The sequence below is a fragment of the Mandrillus leucophaeus genome, unplaced genomic scaffold (genome assembly GCF_000951045.1).
Source record: "Mandrillus leucophaeus isolate KB7577 unplaced genomic scaffold, Mleu.le_1.0 Scaffold463, whole genome shotgun sequence".
NCBI lineage: Eukaryota > Metazoa > Chordata > Mammalia > Primates > Cercopithecidae > Mandrillus > Mandrillus leucophaeus.
This window is the reverse complement of record NW_012104954.1, coordinates 890,856-894,034: the sequence shown is the minus strand read 5'-3', so window position 1 is coordinate 894,034 and position 3,179 is coordinate 890,856. Positions and strand designations below refer to the sequence as shown.

General features: G+C 55.0%; 1 protein-coding gene across 1 annotated transcript in view; it reads right to left on the bottom strand.

Moving 5' to 3' along the window:
- The window catches only part of TNPO2 (transportin 2), a 25,587-nt gene that overhangs the window by 15,690 nt on the left and 6,718 nt on the right, over nt 1-3,179 (bottom strand). The window contains exons 4-8 of the mRNA XM_011994948.1: nt 1,449-1,555; nt 1,222-1,355; nt 1,061-1,142; nt 865-987; nt 639-757 (exon numbers count right to left, since the gene is read on the bottom strand). Of these exons, the coding sequence (XP_011850338.1) occupies nt 639-757; nt 865-987; nt 1,061-1,142; nt 1,222-1,355; nt 1,449-1,555 (565 nt within the window). The remainder of the gene's footprint in view (nt 1-638; nt 758-864; nt 988-1,060; nt 1,143-1,221; nt 1,356-1,448; nt 1,556-3,179) is intronic.

The following is a 3,179-nucleotide window of genomic DNA, read 5'->3' as shown; positions in this document are numbered from 1 at the left end:
CTACCCAGAGGGAAGGTTGTACCTATGTGCCTAAGAATGAAGCCAACACAAGGGAAGCAGATCTGAGACCACATAGATGCCTTTCACATCCTTTGAGCTCCTGGATACAGCCACACCTGAAGCCTTTGTTGATTTTTTTTTTTTTTTTGAGACGGAGTCTTGCTCTATCGCCCAGGCTGGAGTGCAGTGGTGTGACCTTGGCTCACTGCAACCTCAGCCTCCCGGGTTCAAGCGATTCTCCTGCCTCACCCTCCTGAGTGGCTGGGACTACAGGCGTGGGCCACCACACCCAGCTAATTTTTCGTATTTTTAGTAGAAATGGGGTTTCACCATGTTAGCCAGGCTGGTCTCGATCTCCCGACCTCGTGAGCGCCATGCCTCAGCCTCCCAAAATGCTGGGATTACATGCGTCGGCCACCGTGCACGGCCATTGATTTTTCATTTCTTTCCACCTATCAGTTACCTAATTTTGAAGTCTTTAAAAAGTGGCATTCTTGCCACTTACACATAAATATACACTGAATATAAACTGACAAGGATGTGGACTGAAAGAAGCATAGCAGGTGACCAGAAGGGAAGGCAGAGGCATAGAAAGGGGTCGAAGCTGGGGTGGGAGAGTAGACAGCAGCAGTACTCACTGGACCAGATGGGAGGCCAGGACTTCCTTACAGATGGGCTGCTCGGCCAGCGTCAGCCAGAACTCACAGGCCTCAAGGGCAACGTTCTCGTCATGGTCCTGGGTCCTCTGCAGCATGTACTGTGATAGCGGGGAGAAGCTGAGGCCTGGCCTGGGTAGGGGTGGCTCCCTGACCCTTGCCACTGGCCCCTTGCCTGCCCGCCTGGGCTGGCCTCGACCATGCACACCTGGATGATGCTGTGCATGTGGGGGATGAGCCTGTCGATCCGCACTTCCAGAAGCATCACCAGGGCGCGGCACACATTCTTCCGCACCTCGGGGTCATCATCCACGGCCAGGGCAAATAGGTGCTACAGGGAGGAAAAGGGTCAGCTGTAGGGGCCCTTGGTCCTCACCCTGTCCACCCCCAGCCCAGCGTCCCACCTCAATGAAGGTGTCAATATTGTCCATCAGCGCCTGAGCCCGGTCCATGATGAACTGGTTCACGCAGGCGATGGCGTGGGACCTGGCGGGGAGCAGACACACGGGTCACCCTGAACCTGCCCACTCCAGGCTCCCTGAAGCCCCCAGAGAGCTGCACCCACCGGATCTTGGGACTGCAGTGCTTGAAGAACTGCAGGAACTTGGGGATCATGATGTTGAGGGGCCTGTTGAGCGCGTCACTGTCCAGAAGCTCTGATGAGTCTTCACAGATCTTCTGCAGGGCTCCAAAGGCTCCCTGAGTGCAGAGGGGCAGAGAGACAAAGGTGGGTGGTGGGTGGTGGTCCCAGCCCCCCATACCCGTTCCGGCCATCTATGGCTTCTCGCCTACCTCACAAGTGTTGTAATCCTCCGAGTTGAGCAGGTTGCAGAGCTGGGGCAGCAGCTCGGGCCACATCTGCAGCTCACCCTTGGAAGCGATGGTGGTGATGAGAATGCCTGGGGCGGCCAGGAAAGGACGCTGCCTGAGGCCGGGCGGGGGCTGCCCAGCACCTCCCCTCCCACTGGGCACCCCCAGTGCTGCCTTTCTGTCCCCTAGCCCATGTATGCCCTCCACATCCCCCCTCTTTTTTTGTTGTTGTTGTTTTTTAAGAGATAGAGTTTGCTCTGTTGCCCAGGCTGGATTGCTGTGGCACAATCATAGTTCCCAGCAGCCTCGAACTCCTGGCCTCAAGCCATCTTCCCGCCTCAGCCTCCTGAGTCGCTGGGACTGCAGGCACATGCCGCCATGCCCAACTAATTCTTAACATTTTTTGTAGAGATGGGATCTCACTATGTTGCCCAGGCTGGCCTGAAACTCGTGGCCTCAAGCAATCTTCCTGCCTCGGCCTCCAAAAGCACTGAGATTACGAGCGTGAGCCACCGCTCCTGGCCTTGACATAGGTAGAAGGGTACTCCTTGACTCAGTAAGCACCCTGAACCTTACTGTGAGACAACTCTGTTCCAGGCCCTAAAGCACAGCACAGAGCAAAACACAAAATCCTCACCCTTGGGAGCTGGAAGTAAGCTACGAAGTAAAGATAAATTAGCAAAAAAACTGGGAGGGGCCGTGCATAGCTGGCTCATGCCTGTAATCCCAGCACTTTAGGGGACCTAGGTGGGTGGATCACTTGAGGTCAGGAGTTCGAGACCAGCCTGGCCAACATGGCAAAACCCCATCTCTACTAAAAATACAAAAATTAGCTGGCTGTGGTGGGGGGCACCAGTAATCCCAGCTACTCGGGAGGCTGAGGCAGGAGAACTGCTTGAACTTGGGAGGCGGAGGTTGCAGTGAGCGGAGATCACGCCACGGCACTCCAGCCTGGGACAGAGCAAGACTCCATTTCAAAACAACAAAACAAAAACAAACAACTGTGAGGGGCCACATGCCAAGGACTAAGGGGAGAAATATAGCAGAAAAGATGGTGAGAAAGGGCTGTAGGTGAAGCTAGCAACTTTAAATTGGGTGGCCAGAGCAGGCCTCATTGAGGTGACATCTTGATATCTGAGGCAAGACCTGAAGGAGGTAAAGGAGGCAAGGGAGGAATCATCCAGGTCTCTGGGAAAAAGGCATCTCAGGCAGAGGACTCTATGGTGCGGAGGCCTGGCGTAAGGGCAGGCATGATGTGCTAACAGATAGGTAAGGAGCCACTGGGGCTGGGCAGAGAGTGGGAGGGGAGAGAGGGAAAGGAGGTAAGGGCAGGAAGATGGCAGGGATGCTTGTACTGCCTATTAGACATCCAGGAGTCACATACAGCAGGCATCTGAGGTACCAGGACAGTGCACGTATCTGGTGACAGAGCTGGATATGGGTTCTGTTAAGTGCAGAGATGGTTATTTACTGCCACAAGATGGCACTGTTTCCCAAGGGTGGAAACTGTCCATGAGAGAAAGGTGCTCCCTGCAGTGGGTAGGTACAGTGAGGACTGTGGAACCTTAGCCACATCCCCTCACTCTCTGCGCCTCAGTGCTTCCAACCCTCAGAAGAGATAAAGAAAACCATCCTCTGCCAGGCACGGTGGCTCACGCCTGTAATCCCAGCACTTTGGGAGGCCGAGACGGGCGATCACGAGGTCAGGAGATC